This window comes from Guillardia theta (assembly GCF_000315625.1).
Source record: "Guillardia theta CCMP2712 unplaced genomic scaffold GUITHscaffold_73, whole genome shotgun sequence".
NCBI lineage: Eukaryota > Cryptophyceae > Pyrenomonadales > Geminigeraceae > Guillardia > Guillardia theta.
In genome coordinates, this window is record NW_005434601.1 from 394,114 (window position 1) to 412,579 (window position 18,466).

Sequence of the window (18,466 nt, forward strand, 5' to 3'; positions counted from 1 at the left end):
CCAGCCCCTGCTTCAGCTTCTTCCCAACTGCTCCTGCTCCACCTCCTCATCAGCAGCGTGAAGAAGGCGGTCGACGCCTCTCATTACTCCTACTTGTCCTAGTCTACCAGAAGAAAAGCCTCCCCGACGTTACAAAAGAAGTAGCAGCAGCACCAGTGGAGGAGGCAGCAGAAGATCCTGTTTTCCATGTTGATGTAGAGGAGGAGGAGGAAAAGGTGGTGGATGGTGGTGCTTCATTCTGCTCCTCCACCCCCGCTATCATGAAGTGGAGGTGGGAGTGGTAGGAGTACTACGAGGATGAGGAGGATGAGGAGGGGGAGGACGAGGTCGAGGAGGAGCTGGACCAGCTGGCGGTCGCCATAATCGTCATCGTCGTAGTCGTCGTCGGTGGTGGTGGTGGTGGTGGAGGAGGAGGAGGAGGAGGAGGAGGTGTTGGTGGTGGTGGTGGTGGAGCAACAGCAGGAACAGCTTTCATGAGACCTTTGATTCGATTGCGAAGGCTTCAAGAGCATGCAGGTCCTTGTCAAGCTTCTGGAAGGCGTTGAAGAAGATCTTCTTGACGCTGTTCCTGGGGTTCAGCACGAGGAGGAGACGCGAAGGCTACCTGGAGCTGAGAGGCTGCTGATAGAGACGCTGAGCGATGGCGTTGAAAGCCTTGTAGTGGAGGGCCTCTAGAGCAGAGTCAGGGTGATGGAGAGATGAGGAGGAGGAGGGAAAGGAGAAGAGGAGAGAGGACGAGAGCAGAGGGAAGTGGCGGAGGGCGGAGGGGAGGAAGAGCACAACCTCGAACGTGAGATGGTAGAGAGATGAAGGTGGAGAAAGTAGATCCTGCTTTCAACTCAACCAAGACCAAAGGAACTGACGGAAATAGAGGAGGGGGAGAATAGGGGGAGGGGGAGGGGGAGGGGGAGGGGAGAAAGAGGAGACAAGGGATCGAGGTATCCTCACGGAGGTAGGCGACGAGGTCTAGGATGTAGTCTGAGGGCTGGTCCATCTGCTTCATCGAGGACGGCGCCCAGTCGAACTCTGCGACTCCTCGGTCCATGATCTCGTTCACCTGCCCCCAGTCAGCCACGTCCGCACTGCCCCGCCCATCGACCACCTTGGCCATCACGGCAGAGAAGAGAAGGTCCTCCGCCCCGCTCCTGGAATGAACTTCAGCTCCTCCCCCAACCCCTCAGTCGTTCCCTTCCTCCTCCTGATCATCCTCCTCCTGATCCTCCTCCTCCTCCACGTTGTCGTCTTCCTTGTCCTCCTCCTCCTCCTCCTCCTTCTCTCACCTCGCTCGCTGAAACGCCTCCGAGGATCGCTCTACGCGCTGCTGGATCGTTTTGATCCCAGCCACTGCAGATTTCTCGCTCGGGGCGAGATGGAGGTAGAGGGAGCCCACGTAGCTCATCAGCTGCTCGCAGCTTTGGCTAACAACCTGCCACCAATGTCACGATGCTGCTACTCCTCCTGCTCCTCCTCCTCCTGCTCCTGCTCCTCCTCCTCATCATCATCCTTCTCCTTCTCCTTCTCCTTCTCCTCCTCCTTCTCCTCTTCCTTCTGATCCTCCTCCTTCCTTACCTCAGTGTTTACGCAGATCTGCAGTGCAAGATTGATCGGAACTTTCTGCCCCCCTCGCATCTGCCGGCTGCGTCAGGAGGAGCGACGAACGGCAGCACCTGCCTCGATGTAGGGATGAAGCGGACGAGTCATCTCCTCGCTGAGGACCTCCCGGAGGAACGTCTCCAGCGCTGCTCGAGCGAGGGATCAGCGGGAAGGGAGGAGGAGGGAGGAGGAGACGGAAGATGGAAGAGGGAGAGGAGGGAGAGATGGAAGGGTGAGGGGGGAGAGAAAGATACTTTCAAGGACCGTCTCACGGTCCGACGCAGCTTGATCGGTGAAGGAGGACAGGTCGAAAGCCAGGTTCTTGCAGATCTTGACACGAGTCATGGGAAGGAGGAGGAGGAGGAGGAGGAGGAGGAGGAGGAGGAGGAGGAGGAGGAGGTTGGAAGTTGGTAGGAGGAAGAGGAGGAGCAAGAAACACCTGCAGAAGTCTCGGAACGCTGCGCGAGAAGGACATGGTAACAGTCTTGAACTTCTTGCTGCTTCCTTGTCAGGATTCCTCGCTGCCTTCAGAAGGTTTTGATGACTCACCTCGCCTTGCTCTCCTCCGATGACATCTCAAAGTGTGTAAGCTAGCAAACGCTCAGTCATTGACCTGCTCCTCCTCCTCCTGCTCCTCCTCCTCCTTCTCAATCCCCTTCCCTCTTTTACCTGATGGTCAACAACGAGTCTCTCATAGTCTGTGGGGCTTTCAACACGGAGGGGATCATGGCTGCCAAGATCAAACGGATCAGCGCTCTCTCCATTCTCCATCTACCCCTTCCATCTTCCGAGCTCCTTTCCCCCGCCCCCCCCATCCTCCCCCGCCTTCTACCCACCACCATCTCCCCTCATCTCCAGCGTCCGGCCTCGCCCGCCATCTCCTCTCTCTCCTTCCTCACCTGTCGTTCTCGATGACTCGCCGCGCGTCTTCCCTGCTCTCCTCCTGCACCCCCGTCAGCTCCTCCCCTGACCTCCGCCAGCAGCACCAGCAGCAGCTTGATGTAGAGCGGGCGGACGCTCTCCAAGGAGGCGCGGAGAGCGCGCGTGCTGTACCCACACTTGTCCAGGGACCCGCAGACGAGGTGGAGGAGAGCTCGGAGCTCGACGAACGTCGCTGACTCCCTGACCCTGCTGCACTCCTGGGAGATGGAGGAGGAGAGCAGGAGAGCGCAGCCGGCCCACTCGTAGTCAGACTGAGCACGAGGGAAGACGCCGTTGGAGGCGGTGGAGACGGCATCTTCCAGCACGAAGAAGCCAAGGATCTTCTCGAGGAAGGGGCGGAAGAGGCCTGAGGAGCTCGGATGAGCCCCAGGAGAGAGGAGGATGGCGAGAGAGCGAGCAGGGGGTACAATGATAGATGGAGAAGATTGAGGAGAGTCACGGGAGGAGAGGGAGGGAAGGCAAGGAGAGAAGAATAGAAGTAGGGAGGGAGGGAGGAAGAGGAGGGAGGGAGGCAGTGAAGGAGGGAGGAGGGAGGAAAGAGACTTCATCATACCGCTGATGTCGAGCACGAAGTCCTTGGGAGGAAGGTGGTCGATCCTGGCGTGGGACCTCCGAGTGTCGCGGAAGTGGGAGCGGAGGGAGGGGAGCTGCCCGAGCTCTCGGAAGATGTGCAGGCACTGGAGCAGTGAGCCCATGTCCACTCCGACCTTACGGAAGTCGATGAGGCCGGAGGATCGAGCGCTGCTGCTCATGGCGGCGAGCGAGAGCCGAGGGATGCTTCCCGGCTCCTCCCCGTCCACCTGCGCTGCCTGCGTGTTGCGGTTGGCCAGCTGCAGGGCCTCGTCCTCTAGCACGCTGCTCTCCTGCATAGCCTGCATCGCCGCCTTCCCCACGGGCTGTGCGAGCATGCGAAGCTGCGAGATCCACTTGTTGAACTCCATCAGGCAGCTTGTCCGCATCTTCTCCGCCTGGATGGGGAGCTGACGCTCCAGCAGTCGGCTGAACGAAGGAGCCTGCATGTCTGCCACATGCATCGCCTGCGTGAATGAGGATGGGAGGGGGAGGGGGAGAGGGAGAGCAAAGTGGAAGGGGGGGGGGAGGAAGCGATCAGATCAGAGGACGTGGATACAAACTTTCACTGCTTGCCTGCAGCTGCTGGAAGGTCTTGAGCGCCCTGAGCAGCTTCTTCTGGTCGAGGAACCTCTGGAGGCAGGGGATGAGAGGGAGCCAACAAGCGACAACGGTTGCCTTGATAGTGCAGATGAGCTGCAGGGCCCCCTGGAGCTCCGCAAGAGCCTCGTAGGAGTTGTCGATGTTCCTCACCGCAACCCCGAGCCTCTTCACCTCCTCTTGCGCCGCCAGAAGCTCTCGCCCCTGCCATGAGGACAGCAGTCAGCGGTACACGCTAGCGGTCGAGGTGAGGGGGGGCAGGGAATGACAAGCAGGGGGGAGGGGGGCAGGAGGAGGACGAGAGCGAGAAGAGAAGGATGAGGAAGAAGACGATGAGAGCAGGAGCAGGAGCAGGAGCAGGAGGAGAGGAGGAGGATGAGGAAGAAGACGATGAGAGCAGGAGCAGGAGGAGGAGGAGGAGGAGGAGGAGAAGGAGGAGGAGGAGGAGGAGGAGGAGGAGGACCTCAGATTGCAGCTCGTCATTGACTGAGACGATGCTGTCGCCGACTTGTCGCGCATGGTCCCTGATCGACACAATGGCCTCCACGGACCGGATGAAGTCCAACGCACTTTCCTGCCCGCAGAGCCCCAGGATCTCCTCGTCTTTCTGATCCACAATCCCATCCAAGGACGAGAGCAGCGACGTTTGTGCTCCTCTCTCATACACTGCTCGAACCGCTGGCCCGATGTCCTCGCTGTCCAGCAAGCTCCCTATCAACACTTCCTCCTCCAGCGACGTAAGGTGCCCGTCCACGATCCCGTCCCCGACGTTGTCCCTGAACTCGTTGTCCAGCTCGTCCTCGTTGTCGTACTCGTTCCAGGTGAGCTCGTGGCTCCTGTTGTTGCTTGCCATGTCGTCCAGCATGTTGTCCGATGACGAACGACGTGTTGAAACTTTGTGAGCGAGCTTGTCCGTAGCCCCCCCGTTGACCCTCTCGCCCGGTCGAAACATCTTCTTCCCATGTTTGATCAGCTTGCTCGGGGACAAGAAAGGCATCCTCGAGCTCTCTTTCGTTCTTCTCTCCCCTTGTGACAGGAATCAAGTCCTCCCTATGACCCCATCCATGCAGTCTCTCCCTTATGCTGCTTGCTGTATCACTGTCCGCTCCGACCGAGTTATCTCTTCCTTAGCATCCTCCTCCTCCTTATCTTGTCTCATCCCTTACTCTTCTTCCTCACTCCTCCTCACTCCTCCTCCTCACTCCTCCTCCTCTCCATCCTCGCTCCTCCTCCTCCTCCTCCACCTCCCTCGTTCGCTTCAATGTTCTCTCTGAACACCATTCCTCATCTGTTTGACTACAGCCGTGCTCAACACTGCGAAACCCGACGCCGGCCGGGCCGCGGCGGGCCCCGCCGGCCCGGGCCCGGTCATGGCACTGCCAGCGGCTCAGGGTACAGTACACGGTGTTTTGCAAGGATCACTGAGTACGGTTCAATGTGCCAGCAAGGACTGAGCCCGACTCTACTCAACCTCAATCTCGTAGATCATATTCTGTCTACCGTCTATGACATTCACGGTTATAAGTTCAAGTTGTGCAGCCTTGCAAACTTGAAACTGAAATCATCATGGCATGGGTTTGATTTCTCACCGGAGTCCGAAGCCTGGCATCATCAGTGTAATCACACGGTGACCGTAGAACCTGGGCCCGGCGGGCCCGGCGGAACTTAAGTTGCCGTCACTGGTAATTTTGACTACAGTCGTGCTAAACCCTCAAATATTGATTAAAGAGTTTTATAGTCAAAATTCAGGACGAAATATTGACTATAAACATGGCTTATTCACTAGAGACGTTGGTAGGATGTGCTGGTTAGCCGCAATGCGAGAAGAGAGGAGAGGAGGAGAGGAGAGGAGAGGAGAGGAGAGGAGAGGAGAGGAGAAGAGGAGAGGAGAAGAGGAGAGGAGAGGAGAGGAGAGGAGAGGAGAGGAGGAGAGGAGAGAAGGAGAGAAGAGGAGGAGGGGAGGGGAGGGGAGGAGAGGAGGAGAGGAGGAGAGGAGGATAGAGGAGGAGAGGAGGAGAGAAGAGGAGGAGAGAAGAGGGGGGGGGGAGGGGAGAAGAGGAGAGAAGGAGAGAAGGAGAGGAGAGGAGGAGATGATATAGGGGCTGAGGAGCCATGACAAAACCAAAACGGAGGAGTCAAATTGAAGTCCAAGGTGAAGGGTAGGTTGAAAATGCTTCAGAGACGCTCAAGGTCTGAGAGGATCCGAGGGTCAGGTTGGACAAAGACGTGGGCGAGAGGAAGAGCAAGAGATAGCGAGAGATGGAGACAATAGACTATGATCATATGATTTGTGTGGAGACGGAAGTACCGTTTCCTGAGTGCCTCTAGAGACTTTGCATAAGCTTTTCTTTGTGTTTGGGATGGAGTTGTTCTCTCAGACCACGTCTTGATGCTGTTCCCTTAGGACACCACCGAGCACGAGCATGGGCACGAGCACAACCTCGCTCGCTCGCTGATATGCCTGGTGGCGCTCGAAGTTTGCAGCGAGTGCAGGCGATCTGGCATCACAACCCAAGTGCCCGGGGGGCGCTTGCCCGGCCCTTCCTCGTCAAGTTTGTTCATAGAAATCAGGTGGACTGGGGCAGCAGGAGTTTCCCCTCAGCTCCTGGGTTGCCATGTCGTCCTTTCTTTGCTCCATCGCGTCTTCCCGCTCTCTGCCTGCTTCCTCCTCGAATGAGCCCCCAAGTGCGCGCAAGGGCCCTGTCACGCTTCAACGACGAGATCCCTACCGACGCCTCCATCAACTTCCTTGACGAGCCCATCCAGTTCGGGTTGCCGAGGGGAGAAGGAGACACGATGCCAAAGGTCGTCGCCAAGAGGAGGTGAGGAGAGCGCTTGTCAGGTGCAGGTGGTGAGGTTGGCTGCAGGTACCTCCTGCTAGAGGAAGACCTTGCACGCCTGAAGCCCGTTCCCCATGAGAACAAGATCGTGTACAACGTAGAGGACCTCGAGCGAGCATGTCTTCGGCGGTGGGGAAGCGAGAAGGAGTTCAGGAGAGAGCAGCTCAGGAGGGAGATCAGGCGTCGGCGTCGAGTGAACCGCTATGACCTCTCGGACCTTCCCTGGGATCCCGCACTGGGCAGGTGATGAGGGTTTGACCTTCTCCTGCTGCACCTGACGAGCTTGTTCCCCCAGAGTTCCGGTGTACGACGCATCTGCGGATGTGGTGGGCAGACGCGCTGTTCATACGGCTATCGCTACCAATGGGGTGAGAAACGCTCTTTGCACCTGATTCTCCTCCACTCTCCTGCCCGCCTCCCTCTCCTCTCCTTCTCCTGTGAGGTCAAGTCGTCCCCAGATCGTTCTCGTGAGCAAGCTTGTGGCATTCGTTTACACGGGATCGGCTTCGGGTCAAGTTTCTCCTCCTCTTGTCTCCTTATGTCACCCGCTCCCTCCCACGCAGTTCTCTCTGAATGCGTTCACTCCATCGCGGACTTTGGAAATCAGTGCCTCCTCGCCGTCGGAATCGCGCAGGTCAGAGGGAGGAGGATGCATAAGGGAGGGGCGGGGGAGCTCGGGGGCAACTAGGGGACAGGAGCACAAGGCATCTCAGATCTGACGAGCCCTACAGTCTCTGAGAGAAGCGGATGCTTCTCATCCTTACGGGTACGCGACGGACAGGCAAGTCAAGTGGCCTCGGAGGCTGAGGCTGAGGGAGCGAGCAGATACGTCTGGTCCCTTATCTCCGGCGTCGGCATCTTCTTTCTCGGATGCGGAGTTTCAGTCTACCACGGTCCTTGTGCTCTCCCGAGCCCTTCTCTCCTCACCTGCTGAGCCATAGGCATCTCGGGCCTCCTCCAGCCTCATGAGATCGAGAACTTCCAGGTTCTTTACTGCTGCTGCTGCTGCTGCTCCACTGCCTCATTCCTCGTTTCTCCACTTGGCTGATTCTGACTGTCGACCTCTTAGATCGGCATGGGGGTCCTCGGCATCGCTTTCGTTGTTGAAGGATACAGGTACGTTAGGAGAGGAGCAGCGCTAGGCAGAGGAGTTGCATCTGCTTCCGCTCCTGACGCTCAGACAGTTTTTGGATTGCCGTGAAGGAGTGCCGGATGGAGGCGAAGAAAGCGAACCTCACTCTCCGCGAGTACATCCTCGAAGGTCCGATGCCTCTCTCTCCCTTTGCTCCTTGACGCCTCGTCGACTCTCTCCCCTCCCCTCTCCTCCCCTCCTCAGGCTCGGACGCGATGAATGTGGCTGTCCTCATGGAAGACGGGGTTGCGGTGAGCTCCTCCTAGTGCTTTGGGGGAGAGCAAGTGATGAGATCGCGCTCAGGTCGGAGGATGCGGCATCGCCGCCTCCTGTCTCTACGCTTCCCAGGTCTGATGAGCTTCAAACTTTGTTGGTGCTGCTACTCTGACATCTGTCAGCTCACTGGCAACCCCTTGTTTGACTCCTTTGGCTCCATCGCCATCGGGAGGTGAATAACAAGCTTCCCCCCCCCCTCCCCCCCCACCTCGCTCTTGTTTCGCTTTCTCACCTCTCTGCTCTCCCCCCATGTCCCTCCCTGCCATCTGACTCAGAGGCTCAGCCTTCTCGGTTTCGTGGCCATCATCCTCATTCGCAAGAACCGGTAAAGATTCCTCCCTCCCCTCCCTCCTCTCCCTCCTTCCCCTCCCCTCCTCCTCCCCTTCTCGCTACCTCCGCCCTCTTCCACCGCCACCATCCCAACCTTCCCATCCCCCATCCTCTTCTTCCTCCTCTCCCCTCAACTCCTCTCAGAAACCTCCTCGTGGGCTCGGCGCTGCCCGAGAAGCGGATCTCCAGGGTGATCGAGATGCTCGAGAACGACCCTGTGGTGTCGTCGGTCCACGACGTGAAGGCCATCATCATCGGGGCAGACCGCGGGCGCTTCAAGGCCGAGATCAACTTCGACGCCAAGACTCTCGCACGACGATCGATCCAGCGGTGCAGGAGGTGCTTGCAGTCGCTACAGTCCAACCTCTCCCCCACCGAGGTGGAGAATGTCATGCTGACGTACAGCACCGAGATGCTGGCGCAGATCGGAGACGAGGTGGACCGGCTGGAGGTGAGCTGGGGAGAGGAGGAAGCTTCAAGGGAGAGATTGACGTGGGTGTGCTGCAGGGCATGATCCGGCGAGAGCTCCCTGAGATCAGACACGTTGATCTTGAGATTTTGTGAGAGGAGGGTGGAGAACGAGGGACAATGGTCCTACAGAGGAGGGAGGAGGGAGGAGGGAGCAAGGACGAAGGCTGTGGGATGGAATGCGTTGTAATCTGAGTCCTTGCACTACCCTCTCTTCTTCTGCCTGTCAACTCAATGTCAGTGCCCTGCCGTCAAGCAGACTTGCGCTTCCTCGACGTGTAGAAGTCGTACTCGCTCTGAATGACGTTGTCAACATCTGCAAGATACTCTCAGGAAAGACTCGCAGCTGGCAGACGAGGAGATCACGTTTGCAGTCTCTCAGCATCAGGAACCTTGAGATCCCCCATGCCGCCATGTCCGAGAAACGCGGGAAGATGAGGAAGTGGAGGAGAGTGTAGTAGCAGCCCCCGAAGAGGACACCAACGCACAGACCGACGATCACCTGCGCCTCCGTGTGGAAGCCTGCGGCTCTCCATCACTCCCACAACTCCTTCACCTTCTTCCTACCCAAGTGCACCCTGCCGAAGACAACAGCGCCGGAGAGGAGCAGGTTGAAGGCGATGGGTAGCAGCTTGTACACCATCGAGACGTTCTTGATCCGCAGGAGGATGACGGCTGCGGAGAAAACAAGGTAGAAGCCCATGAACTGAGAGTGCGCCGACGGCATCCCATGCCCGTCAAAACCCACCGCTGCCACTCCGGGTCACTCCTGACGGTCAACTCCCGCACGCTCCATCACCTGGGGCGCCAGGCGGGCGTTGCTCCTTGAAGAGACGCTTGAGGAAGAAGTTTAGAGCCTCGTTGAGAATGTGCCCCAGCAACCAGAAGCACACCACCAGCTCCCTGCACCTAGCGATGAGCTGGAAATGGCGTTAGCGCTTCCCTACCAGTTGGAGTAGTAGGTCATGTAGTACCGTTACCAACGCGCAGACAATGAAGTATGGCGCCATGGCAGCTACACCTGTCCAACAGAGGAAAGTCTCAGACAGGGCAGGATCAGGAGAGGCCAGGAGGAAACGACGGGAATGTCACAGGATACGAGGGAGAGAGGGGCGATGGGGAGCGAACGAGGTAGCGAAGAGGACACGAGAAGGGAGGGAGGGAGGCGGGAAGTGTGGAGTAATGGAAGGAGGAGGAGGAGGAGGAGGAGGAGGAGGAGGAGAGTAGGTCTGCCATGTGCATACTTACCCAGCAGCTTCTCCCCCTTGCTCTCCGGGTCCACCATAACGAGGAACATCCCCATCGGAACCCGCTCCACCATCGCCCCGATCCCCTGGCCCCTTCATCCCCCTCATCCCCCTCATTCTCCTCATCCCCTTCATACCCAAATCATCGCCCTCATAAAATACTATGAGCCCTCATCCCCCTGCTTTCCCTGCACCGTCTTCAGGTGACAAGTTTCCATGGCCTTGCGGGCGGTACGTGGCGATCGCGGAGGTGGAGGAGGTGGAGGAGGAGGTGGAGGAGGAGGAAGGATGAACATACGGAGAGGAAGAGGTAGAAGAAGACGGGAGGGCAGTAAGAGAGATGAAATGCTGCTGCTTTCTTAAGGGTACCGAGCAGCCGAGGTATTCGTGGAGCTTTCCGACATAGGTCGTAGGACAGGAAGGTAGAGCTGAGGCCAGTCGAGGGATGTCAAGTCCTTGACGAGCCTTCGTTTTCTGTCTCGCGATGACTTGAAGTCTGTTGCTGCTGGCACACTCTACTGTGTCATGCTCCACACCAGCTGCACCCACTGCGAGTACGGGAATCGAAGTTGTCAACTGATTCGGTGTGCAGGTTCTCGTCCTCGCCTCTCTGGGCTGTGTCTCTGCGTTTCAACATGCAGGTGATATCATGATCGCACTCCTCGTCCTCTCTCTTGGTCACCCCATGAGCAGGACTGTCTCTGGGGTCTAACAACCGCCATGTTGCCCTCTCGTCCTGCCTGCAGAGGAAGGCTTGTTCGTTCGGGGACATGAAAAAAAGAACTTTCCTCCGCAGCTCTGAGAACCAAGAGTCACCGACTGAAGACAACGGCAGCACAGTCGAGATCTCCAAGGAGGAGCTCATCAAGCTCGCCGAACAGGCTGGCGTGAAGGTGAAGTTCGCGAGCGACTACCTGCAGCAGGAGGAAGCGGCACAAGGTGAAGGTCGGGAGCCTCGATGCTGCTTCATGACGAGCTCCTTGCAGCCAGAGAGCAGCAGCCATCTGGTCCCAGCATGTTCGAGCCAGCGATCAACGCCCTCCAGCCCATCCTCAAACTCCCTCCCATCCTCCAGTACCCAGCGTTGATCCTGATCTTCGGGGCCGTCTCTGCCATCTTCCTCCCGCTCTTCGGGTCGGGCTCGATCAAGGACATGAAGTCAGACTCTCCTCCTGCTCCTGTCGCTTCCACCGCAACCCCCGAGGCGACCAAGAAGGTTCCAACTGCCGGTGAGGACTCCTACAAACCCTCTCCCCCTCCTCTTGACAGGGCGCAGCCGATCCTTCCAACGACATCGCCCCTAAGGTCCTTCAGATCCAGAGGAAGTCGTGCGACGTCTTCCCCTACAGGTGGGTCGACCTCTCTGTTGAGACCTCACCTCACTTTCCCTCCCCTCCCGGCAGCCTCACGCCGACCTGCACTGATCCGGACATTGGAAACAAGGCGATCCTCAAGGTGACTTTCCTCTCCCCCGTCTTCCTTCATCAGTCGTCTTCCTTCATCAGTCGTCTTCCTCTTCCTCGTCCTCGTCCTCGTCCTCGTCCTCGTCCTCGTCCTCGTCCTCTCACTTATGGGGTTACAGAACCTTGACAAGTATGCAAAACCTCCTGCATCCGTGCTCAAGGTGAGCAAAACTCCGACTAATCAGTCGTGACATACTAACAAAAATCAATAGGAGAGGGCCGAGCAAGCCAAGTGATTCACGTATCTATTTTCCTCATTCTTTCAAATTAGATTTTCATTCTAGCAGTAACATGATGGTTTAATGAAGAAGATCAATCTTGGTATTGCTCTTTAAGCTGAGTTCAGATTACAACAAACTGATATGTACACGCTGTTCACTTAGAGACACAGCACGACGAGAGACGACAATGTACAGGACCATATTGGTACACGAAGGTATGAGAGGGAGCTTCAGCGCATGAAATGAGAGTGGGAGGAAGAGGTCTGAGATGCTCAGTACTCGTGAAGACTATCCTCATCGTTGTAGTACTGCCGTACTAAGTGAGACGAGGAGGAGCAAGAGCAGGTAAGATGCAGACCTGGGCTAGAAGTGACTCTTCCTCCACCTCCTCCGCTTCCCGCCGCCTTCGCTTCTTGAGGTCGCTGGAAGCAGAGTCAGCGAGTCAAGACGTGGGATGGAGACTCAAAGACTCGCCAGACGCATCGAATGCAGCAGACGAGCTCGCAGGCGATGCTCGTGCCGATCAAGAGGACGATGAGCTGAGAAAAAAGACATCATTCGAGTCAACACACAGGTAGTAGGAAGTCGGCACCTCCAGCCTCCACAAGATCATGTCATCCACGCTCGGAAGACAGCCCTCTGCTGTTCGGTTGGTGTTGAGGGTGCAAACAAGATCGATGAAGAAGTTCTTGCAGGGCTTGCAAGGATTCTTCGGGACACTGAGAGGCCTGGGGGACCAAAACCAGTCAGGTCGTCAGTTTCTCACGTCAGATGTGCGTGCGAATCTTCCAGAGGAATGACGACAAACAGGTTCGCCTCCTCGACCGACATTGCACATGAATGTTGGATGTATGCGAGAACGACCGACCAAAGATGTGGCGATCGCGTAAGTACACCCGTAAGACATGAAGTGGGGGCCAAACATGACAAGACAGGGATGGTCAGAAGATACAAGACGTGAAGAGGAACGGGACGACGAAGGAGGGACGGAAGGGATAGGAAGTACAAGGTGGAGATCAACCGACCCCTCACACCATCAAAGAACTCCAGGTCACCCACATCTTGAGTTCGCTCGGCACGACGCATGCGGCAGAAGAAGAGCACTGGAGGCTCGCAGGACAGGAGCAGTTTCGATCCCACAGCTGCCGTCATGGTCATGATCAACACATCAGATGAGATGTCCTGACATCTGAGATCATTCGCTCCGAACCAGCCTGACAGAACCACAATCAGCCTCCCCTTAGCGGCAGGATGAGCACACACCAAGACGAAGTGAAACTTGAACGCTATCACAGTCAGCGTGAAAGCTTGGATGAGCATCTGAGCTTCAGCTTTCAGCTCAAGTTGCAAGAGACGTCTTGATGGCAGTCACCATCATTGTTAGCCCGGCAATGTCTCCATGCAAGGAACACCTTCCCAAACAGATCGTCAGTAGTAGACTTCCCCACACGGAGATTCTCACTTCGATCTCAGAGCGTCGCTGGCGCTCATGCAAGACATCGAAAAGAAAACAAGGAGAAGAAGACCGACGACGACAGCAGGTCCCATCATCAACACCTGTCATCAAATCATCCTAGTACATGTCACGCCACAACGCCATGCCTCCTCGATGGCTTCGGAGGCTTCCTGCGGAAGCTGTTTGGCAACATACATGCCTTGGAACTGAGTTAGACAGCAGATGAGTCAGGACATGGACGAACTGATACCTTGCAGCGCTATGACCGCCATGGCCCCCCACAAGAAACCGATCACGACGGCAAGGGCTGTCCTTGCCTCCATGCTGCTGAAGTCCTTGGATGAAGGCGCTTGCGATATCCTCCCCTCAGCCTCCCTGTTGGTCTCGCTCCATCCTCTTCAAGTCTCTTGAGTTTCCTCCTTGTCGTCCTCGTCCTCGTCCTCGTCCTCCTGCTGCTGCATGTCCCTTCCGAGGCAGCGGAGGCATTGCAAGGGGAATGTCGGTGGTCAGCCATCCACTGCGGTTAACAAATTTGAGTCAGCTGCAGGCATGCGAAGATGCTGGCAAAGGAGGGGATGGAGGAGGATGAGGAGGAGCAGGAGGAGCAGGAGCAGGAGGAGCAGGAGCAGGAGGAGCAGGCGCAGGAGCAGGAGCAAGGGAGGCAGGGCCAGAGGTGCAGCAGCAGCAACAGCAGCAGCAGCAGCAGGTGGTTCACCTTAGCAGACAATGGAAATGTACCTGAAGCAGCGCTATGGAGTGTGAGAGGAGTTCAGCATGAGAGGAAGAAAGATTGAACGCATAGATAGTGTTCATCCAAGAAGCATGAGAACTACGAGGTGCAGGTGAGGAGGTGCATCCTCATGAGGACGGAGTGAGTGAATAGGAGGGGAGAAACAAGAATGTGGGAGCAGCGATGTTGTCAGGGAGATCGAAGGACACAAGTCTGAACTTCCAGATTCTGTAACTTGAGGAGTCGCCTTTGTCATACTGAAGCGATGCTGCCTTCTGCAAACCTTCTGCTCCTGACGGGTCGTCGTTCACCCAGGGTATGCAAGTGAGCTCTGGTATGGTAGGAAGCAAACAAGCAGCTCTGCAGTCTTGCCTCTCAACGCGCGATGTGGATGGAGCATTGAAGATCTGTGAAGAGCTCGAGCTCGAGGTATGCGGTCAGAGGGAGCTGCGAGTCGCTCTTACATTTCTTGCCTTGGCAGCACGTGGGTCAGTGGGAGCCGGCGCAGGTGTTGCCGTTTTATCGTGTACAGCTATTATGTTATGTCGTGAATGACCTGTATCCCTTGCTCCCGGCCCTCTCCTCTTTGCTGACCTGCCCGTTCAACAGAGTGAACGCAAGGTGGTTGTGGGAGCGCATGCCGGATGCCGTCAAGCAGGACCCGGAGCTCATCGAGCTGTGGAAGATCGCTCGGCTGTTATGGAAGCAAGACCCTTCCGCCTTCTCCCACATCCTGGACCCCAAGTGGTCACAGAGCAACCTGGGCGAGTTGATGAAGCTCCTGCTCGGTCAGTCTCCAGAGCTCTCGCCCTCCTCCCTCCTCCCTCCCCCTCTTCCCTCCTCCCTCCTCCCTCCCCCTCTTCCCTCCTCCCTCCTCCCTCCCCCTCTTCCCTTGTCTTGCTCGTCGCGCAGGTGATGGCTGGTGCAGAGAGGCTGCGCGAGAAGAAGCTGCTCCTCATCTCCAGGAGCCACAGCTCCATCTCGCTCCAGTCATGCTCCTCCCTCCTGGGAATGAGTGAGGCCGAGGCCCAGAGCCGTAAGAGCCCAGCCCTGAGTTTGCCCTGAAAGCCTTACTCCGTGCTCGCAGTCTGCAAGGGCAAGAACTGGGAGATCTCTGGCAACTATGTGAAGCCGATCAGCCCACCTGCTGCTGTGGAGCATGTCAGTATCTGCTCAAGCGCTTCCTTGTGGTTGACCTTGGTCTCTAGGATCTCAACCCGGATCAGCTTCAAGCTCTCACAGATTACGTTTGCTCTCTGGACGCCAGATAACTTACCGGCACGGCGGGACTTGTTGACCTCCACAGTAAAGGCCCGACCCTGTGACACTGAGTGATTCGCCGTGACGTGCTGAGGCCTCAGGAATCCGATGAGCCTCAAAGTTCAGCCTGAGTCAACTGTAGTCGGTGAGTCAGTGGCCCGGTGACTCAGGCTGCCAGTGAGCCCCGGGGCCGGCCGTGCCGGCGGCGGGGCCAGCCCGGTGACGGTGGCCGTACGGTCCCGGCGATCCGAGCCGGCGAGGCTCTGAGATGCGGCGATCTACGCAGATCATATCCCGGGTGCCTCAGCAGTCACTGCACACGGTGCCACGGTGCTTGGAGTACGGTGCTGGGCCTCAGTGAACGGAACTTCGGAGGCGGCCCCTGCAGGCTGCCAGTACTACTGTACAGGAGTCCGTTCAATGCTTGAACTTCCGAGTTCCGGTGAGAGTCGGAAGACAAGACGGTGCTGTCCGCCGGAACCGTTGAACCCGGCCGGATATGCCGGATTGACAGATGATCCGCCCCCGGGGCCGATTCCGCAGCCCTCAGTACGGTAAATCCGAGCCCCGGGCCCGCCTGGCAGCCTTAGGCCCAGCCGATGGCCGGAGTCGCCGGCAGTCGGAGGCTATTTCTGATGCGATGGCAACGCAACTTGAGGCTCTTGAGGCTCGAGAGCCACCGGGCGACCTCTTCAAGTCCCGAGTTGTGACCCAAGTCTGTGACCAAGATCAAGATTATCGATACCCCACCCTGTCCTTGCATATCTTGAACTAGTCATCGGGAGGGGTCCGATGATCCGACGCTTGAGGCAGCTGAGCAGCCGCACTGAAGGAGCAACCTCCGCCCACCGGCGAGACCCACGTGACCTCAACCCGGGGGCCCGTGACTGACTCGCCTCACCGGTCGCTAGGACCCTCACCCCCTTGAAGCCTCTTGCTGTGAGCTTCCCTATGACCCCCATGGCGTACGGTAGGCCTTTCTAAGACGAGGCCTAGAGAGAATACTGACCCCACCCCATCCCACTCGCAGCTCTGTGACTCCAGTACCCCTACCCCCTTGATCAACATTTCCGGTGGGCCGTGACTCCCCACAATGGGCGGTAGTTTGTAGGGGTAAAATGGTCGTTACAACCGTTACATTGTAGCTTCTACGGTCTTGTCTGACGGTTATGTTGACCGTTGTGCCCTTTTGGTACCTTCATTCCCTTACGACTCCTGACACCACCCACCCCATAGAACCATCACCCACCCCACCCACTCTTGATTTGATGGTGCCTCCTTCGATTTGAGCCTCACGTGTACCCCCACCCCCATACCTCCCACTCAATAGGTTTAAATACACCCGGTCCAATAGGATTTTACGCCCTCTCACCTACACCTTTCTGTACCCTACCTCCTACCCCTCCGTTCCTTTCCTACACGGGACCCCCCCCCCCCTCTTTTGCCTCCTCAATTTTTCATGATTTTTATGGGTAACCCCCCGCCCCCCCAAAGTTCACTTTCGAAGTACTGAGCACCGGTGCATCCCTCCTCAATACTACCCCTTCATTACCACCCCACCCCTAGGTGGCAACTCTGTGCACCGGAGCCTTCACTTTACTACCGTATCAGTCCTTCCCGCCTCCGACTAGCTGCGTCCCCGGTCCTTGTATCTCCTGATCTTCCCCCGCTTCCTCCTGTTGCCCCCCTTGCCATGACTTCACCAGCTTCCTCCCCTTCCTTCCCTCCTCTACTCCCGGTCCAGGTTGACTCTGTCAGCATCCGAGCGCGCTCCAAGAACTACGAAACGGGACGAACCCCACGATTCGTGAATCTCAACTACACTTTCCTCAGCCCCTGTTCCACATGAGACAAGAGGACGTGGCGGACATGCTGGTAAGACTCCTCCTCACATCCCCGAGCTCTTCTCCTCCTGGTGCACTAGAGCTCGTTCTTCACTCACGCGGCAACCTCGCAGGGAATCTCGCTCACGAGTCTCAAGAGCGCGTGTAGGAGGTTGGGGATCGCTCGCTGGCCTTACATGAGATCGGGTAGCAGCCGCCTCAGATCTGGTGCTTCCTCCCCCACAGACTCTGATCTCACAGAGACGAGTGCGTCCATGCCGAGCATGAACGAAGTCAGCTGCATGCACAGCTCGATCGAGGAGAGTTGCGAGGTTCACTCCCACGTCATTCCTAGCAGCGCAGAGGACGTGGAGGAGAGAGGCAGCTCTAGCAGTGCGGACGACAGTCATGTAGGGCTCGAGCCGACTGAGGATCAGCTGTGTGAGCCCTCGATAGCCACCGTAAGCTCGTTGGCGCCGAGTCTTGACTTGTTCGAAGGGGAGGAGGTGCCACTGGAGGAGAGCTGGATGACTTGGTTTGTGTACGAGAACGAGGAGAAGAAGGTGGAGCTGTGAGGATGAGAGCAAGTGTGTGTGAACTTGTGTAGATTGAAAAAAGTGCCCTGAGCTGCTGCTCGCCTTTCTTGCCTAACAGGCCATGACACCCCGTTCCTCCCCCGCCGCTCTCACGTCACATGTTGCATGTACTCCTCCATTACAGCCCTTCTCTTCCTCCTCCTCTCCTCAAGCTCGCGCTCATCTGGCTGTCATGGCGCGCATGCTTTGCCCGCTGCTCCGCCTGGAGGCACTAGACGGAGGCTTCGACACCTTCCTGTCCTCTGTTGGCTTGTGTCCGACAGAGAGGGCGAAGAGAGCTTGCTTGGCAGCTGGGAGGCTGCTGGCGTCGTAGCTGCTCATGATCCTCTGAATCTCCTTGATGGCAGTCTGAGATGAAGTTAGGAAGAACGAGGAAGAGCAAAGGCAGGAGCAGAGGAGAGGAGAGGAGAGGAGGGGAAGGGAGGGGCGGGGAGGGGAGAAGAGAGGAGGAGGCAGAGGTAGGAACGATAGTTTCACCCAGTCTCTGTGTGCGTCTCCAAGGGTAGACATCTGTAGAGCTTCAGAGGGGAGGAGCAGGAGGGCAGGGGAGCAGGTGAGTACCGCCTTGTATGCCGAGTTCCTCACCGCCCAGTCCTTCTCTTGTGCCTGAGGAGCAGCCGAGTGAGGGGGGACGCGAGCCGCGTCGTCTCTTCACCCGCAGCAGGAGGGCGTTGAGCGCTGCCTTGTCGTGCTTCGGGAGAGCAGGGCGAGAGCCTTGCAAGCGTTGGAGCGGACGAGCCAGTCAGGATCCGAAGAGGACATGTCGATGAGCTGCAAGACGGTCAGAGGAGGAGGAGGAGGAGAGGAGGAGGAGTCGTACCAGGAGGAGGAGGAGGACGACGAGAGGCGATATGCACGGCAGCGATCGTCCCTCCTCTCATCTCATAATCATCTTCCCGTGATCCACCAGCTCCCTCCC

At 57.5% G+C, this 18,466-nt stretch overlaps 8 protein-coding genes across 8 annotated transcripts in view; 4 read left to right on the forward strand and 4 right to left on the reverse strand.

Moving 5' to 3' along the window:
* Positions 1 to 4,570, reverse strand: part of SEC15 — a gene marked incomplete at both ends in the record, with an annotated part of 5,171 nt that extends 601 nt beyond the window's left edge. Inside the window, 15 exons of the mRNA XM_005826693.1 lie at positions 481 to 562; positions 605 to 671; positions 949 to 1,145; positions 1,281 to 1,426; positions 1,570 to 1,629; positions 1,660 to 1,739; positions 1,866 to 1,923; positions 2,033 to 2,090; positions 2,143 to 2,183; positions 2,263 to 2,323; positions 2,493 to 2,536; positions 2,565 to 2,881; positions 3,089 to 3,556; positions 3,669 to 3,909; positions 4,169 to 4,570. Of these exons, the coding sequence (XP_005826750.1) occupies positions 481 to 562; positions 605 to 671; positions 949 to 1,145; positions 1,281 to 1,426; positions 1,570 to 1,629; positions 1,660 to 1,739; positions 1,866 to 1,923; positions 2,033 to 2,090; positions 2,143 to 2,183; positions 2,263 to 2,323; positions 2,493 to 2,536; positions 2,565 to 2,881; positions 3,089 to 3,556; positions 3,669 to 3,909; positions 4,169 to 4,570 (2,322 nt within the window). The remainder of the gene's footprint in view (positions 1 to 480; positions 563 to 604; positions 672 to 948; positions 1,146 to 1,280; positions 1,427 to 1,569; positions 1,630 to 1,659; positions 1,740 to 1,865; positions 1,924 to 2,032; positions 2,091 to 2,142; positions 2,184 to 2,262; positions 2,324 to 2,492; positions 2,537 to 2,564; positions 2,882 to 3,088; positions 3,557 to 3,668; positions 3,910 to 4,168) is intronic.
* A 1,808-nt stretch (positions 4,571 to 6,378) lies between these two features.
* Positions 6,379 to 8,847, forward strand: GUITHDRAFT_114253 (hypothetical protein; the record flags this gene model as incomplete). Its single annotated transcript, XM_005826679.1, has 16 exons — positions 6,379 to 6,527; positions 6,573 to 6,788; positions 6,841 to 6,913; positions 7,004 to 7,055; positions 7,109 to 7,179; positions 7,277 to 7,311; positions 7,371 to 7,438; positions 7,487 to 7,530; positions 7,615 to 7,661; positions 7,730 to 7,806; positions 7,882 to 7,928; positions 7,981 to 8,025; positions 8,076 to 8,125; positions 8,237 to 8,278; positions 8,428 to 8,734; positions 8,791 to 8,847. 16 exons carry the CDS (start codon positions 6,379 to 6,381, stop codon positions 8,845 to 8,847), a joined length of 1,380 nt encoding a protein of 459 aa, XP_005826736.1.
* GUITHDRAFT_154363 (hypothetical protein) lies at positions 8,832 to 9,773 on the reverse strand. The gene is made up of 6 exons (XM_005826680.1): positions 9,726 to 9,773; positions 9,551 to 9,671; positions 9,319 to 9,501; positions 9,118 to 9,273; positions 9,022 to 9,067; positions 8,832 to 8,974 (listed from the first exon to the last, which is right to left on the reverse strand). Exons 1-6 carry the CDS (start codon positions 9,759 to 9,761, stop codon positions 8,956 to 8,958), a joined length of 561 nt encoding a protein of 186 aa, XP_005826737.1. The 5' UTR covers positions 9,762 to 9,773; the 3' UTR covers positions 8,832 to 8,955.
* A 995-nt stretch (positions 9,774 to 10,768) lies between these two features.
* GUITHDRAFT_114255 (hypothetical protein) lies at positions 10,769 to 11,697 on the forward strand (the record flags this gene model as incomplete). The annotated part of the gene is made up of 6 exons (XM_005826681.1): positions 10,769 to 10,937; positions 10,985 to 11,227; positions 11,275 to 11,347; positions 11,402 to 11,453; positions 11,581 to 11,622; positions 11,674 to 11,697. The coding sequence occupies 6 exons, from the start codon at positions 10,769 to 10,771 to the stop codon at positions 11,695 to 11,697; spliced, it is 603 nt and encodes a 200-aa protein (XP_005826738.1).
* Positions 11,698 to 11,954: 257 nt separating this feature from the next.
* Positions 11,955 to 13,461, reverse strand: GUITHDRAFT_114256 (hypothetical protein; the record flags this gene model as incomplete). The annotated part of the gene is made up of 6 exons (XM_005826682.1): positions 11,955 to 11,990; positions 12,041 to 12,104; positions 12,255 to 12,410; positions 12,704 to 12,896; positions 13,263 to 13,337; positions 13,389 to 13,461. 6 exons carry the CDS (start codon positions 13,459 to 13,461, stop codon positions 11,955 to 11,957), a joined length of 597 nt encoding a protein of 198 aa, XP_005826739.1.
* A 720-nt stretch (positions 13,462 to 14,181) lies between these two features.
* Positions 14,182 to 15,199, forward strand: GUITHDRAFT_154365 (hypothetical protein). The gene is made up of 6 exons (XM_005826683.1): positions 14,182 to 14,297; positions 14,350 to 14,426; positions 14,478 to 14,656; positions 14,797 to 14,904; positions 14,956 to 15,029; positions 15,077 to 15,199. Exons 1-6 carry the CDS (start codon positions 14,205 to 14,207, stop codon positions 15,137 to 15,139), a joined length of 594 nt encoding a protein of 197 aa, XP_005826740.1. The 5' UTR covers positions 14,182 to 14,204; the 3' UTR covers positions 15,140 to 15,199.
* Positions 15,200 to 16,973: 1,774 nt separating this feature from the next.
* Positions 16,974 to 17,526, forward strand: GUITHDRAFT_114258 (hypothetical protein; the record flags this gene model as incomplete). Its single annotated transcript, XM_005826684.1, has 2 exons — positions 16,974 to 17,003; positions 17,053 to 17,526. 2 exons carry the CDS (start codon positions 16,974 to 16,976, stop codon positions 17,524 to 17,526), a joined length of 504 nt encoding a protein of 167 aa, XP_005826741.1.
* Positions 17,527 to 17,706: 180 nt separating this feature from the next.
* Positions 17,707 to 18,466, reverse strand: part of GUITHDRAFT_114259 (hypothetical protein) — a gene marked incomplete at both ends in the record, with an annotated part of 5,363 nt that continues 4,603 nt past the window's right edge. Inside the window, 4 exons of the mRNA XM_005826685.1 lie at positions 17,707 to 17,895; positions 18,025 to 18,057; positions 18,109 to 18,153; positions 18,203 to 18,261. Of these exons, the coding sequence (XP_005826742.1) occupies positions 17,707 to 17,895; positions 18,025 to 18,057; positions 18,109 to 18,153; positions 18,203 to 18,261 (326 nt within the window). The remainder of the gene's footprint in view (positions 17,896 to 18,024; positions 18,058 to 18,108; positions 18,154 to 18,202; positions 18,262 to 18,466) is intronic.

Excerpts from the sequence above, each read along its gene's own strand:
- GUITHDRAFT_154363 (XM_005826680.1), bottom strand. The coding sequence starts at position 9,761 with ATGGCGCCATACTTCATTGTCTGCGCGTTGGTAACG. Across the intron at positions 9,672-9,725 it reads TTGTCTGCGCGTTGGTAACG|CTCATCGCTAGGTGCAGGGA; the intron begins GTACTACATGAC and ends CGCCATTTCCAG. Across the intron at positions 9,502-9,550 it reads ACGCCCGCCTGGCGCCCCAG|CGGTGGGTTTTGACGGGCAT; the intron begins GTGATGGAGCGT and ends CCGGAGTGGCAG.
- GUITHDRAFT_154365 (XM_005826683.1), top strand. The coding sequence starts at position 14,205 with ATGGTAGGAAGCAAACAAGCAGCTCTGCAGTCTTGCCTCTCAACGCGC. Across the intron at positions 14,298-14,349 it reads GTGAAGAGCTCGAGCTCGAG|CACGTGGGTCAGTGGGAGCC; the intron begins GTATGCGGTCAG and ends TTGCCTTGGCAG. Across the intron at positions 14,427-14,477 it reads TGTTATGTCGTGAATGACCT|AGTGAACGCAAGGTGGTTGT; the intron begins GTATCCCTTGCT and ends CCCGTTCAACAG.